The 1,454-nt window shown below is 31.2% G+C and overlaps 1 protein-coding gene across 1 annotated transcript; it reads right to left on the reverse strand.

The window, feature by feature from the left end:
• Positions 1-346: 346 nt before the first annotated feature.
• Tsp_05302 (hypothetical protein) lies at positions 347-1,143 on the reverse strand. The gene is made up of 2 exons (XM_003371592.1): positions 1,084-1,143; positions 347-409 (listed from the first exon to the last, which is right to left on the reverse strand). Exons 1-2 carry the CDS (start codon positions 1,141-1,143, stop codon positions 347-349), a joined length of 123 nt encoding a protein of 40 aa, XP_003371640.1.
• Positions 1,144-1,454: the final 311 nt, after the last annotated feature.

A 1,454-nucleotide genomic window follows, 5' to 3' on the forward strand; every position in this document is an offset into this window, starting at 1 on the left:
CTGTCCGCGTCTTCACTTCTTCTTTTCTTCATTGGTCATATCTGTAATAATGGTAAATGTTAAATCAAAATTTTTCGCACTTTATTACACAGTGCAATTAAAAAATTGAACAAAGAATTTTGAAATAAAAGAAGTAACTGATTTTCAATTAAAAATATCGTTAACAAAATGATTATATATAGTTTCGAAAAAAAAGTAACAACGAGAAAAATTTGTATACTTTCAACAATTAAAAACCGACTTCAGTAGTTACTTAACGCGAACGTTTGACGTTTGAGAATGCTGTTACTTTCCACGCAAGTAAAACAAACAAGCGCACCATTACTGATTGATGATAAAGCAATTTTCAAACGATCCTAATTTGCATACTGTAGCGATAGAAACCGGTTTGAGTTGATTGGAAAATTTTCTGAACGAAGAATTAATTCTAATCGAACGCTATGAAATTAGGAAAATTGAAACCTCAAGCACAGCGAACCGCTTGTCTAACGAGTGAATAGCATTAGATGAAACTCATCTCAGTTTGTTTGAAAAAGGTGTTGGAATGCACAGATAAAGTCAAGCATTGAGGACTATTTAAAAATTCAAAAATGACCTTGACATTTAGAATTCAGTCAAAATATAAACTATCCGATAGAACGCTATAAAAACAAAAATTGACTAAGCCAAAACACGCCTCCGCATGTCTGAATTTCACATTTGAAAATTCAAAAATGACCTACATAAATGCAACTTATCGCAAAATCTTTTCACTAAAATATAAGCACACTCGATGTGTATGCTGACAAACAAAGTAATTCAAGGAAAAGATGTGAATTACCAAATGTCTCTGATGCTGCGAAATTTGAAAAAAATATTATAAAGTGATAATAAAGTTAATGAACTTTCAATCTTTTTAAAAATTAAGTCTTACCTAATTTTAACATAATATGGAAAAGAAAAAGTACAGTTTTACAGTGAAAAATATCTTACTTATATATTACATACTAGAAACTTGGGTAATTTCATTCAACTAAGGAATAACTTCACCCTTTTGAAGTATCCTCAGCCCTGCTTCACAGATTTACAAGAAATCGCATTTACCTCTTGCCTTCTCTTGTTCTGGTTCGTGCCGTCCGCGTTTTCACATTTTCTTTGCTCCATTCTTTAAACCTGTAATAATGATATTAAATCAAAACTATCTTCACTTTATCACAAAATAGATTTACAACAAATATAATAATTAAGTGCTATCTAATTAAAAAATAATTGTTTACACAATGAGTATACAAAGTTTTAAGAAAATGAAAAGCAGAAAAATGGAATACTTGTCAGTAATTCTGAAACCGCCTTCAGCAGCTACTTAACGCCCGTAATGAACTCAGAGAACGTTCAGCGATGCTACTAATTGCCACGTAAATTAAACAAACAAACGCACCCTTACTGATGATAAGGCAGCGTTATAGCGATAGTTA

Source organism: Trichinella spiralis (assembly GCF_000181795.1).
Source record: "Trichinella spiralis strain ISS 195 chromosome Unknown Scfld9, whole genome shotgun sequence".
NCBI classification, from domain to species: domain Eukaryota; kingdom Metazoa; phylum Nematoda; class Enoplea; order Trichinellida; family Trichinellidae; genus Trichinella; species Trichinella spiralis.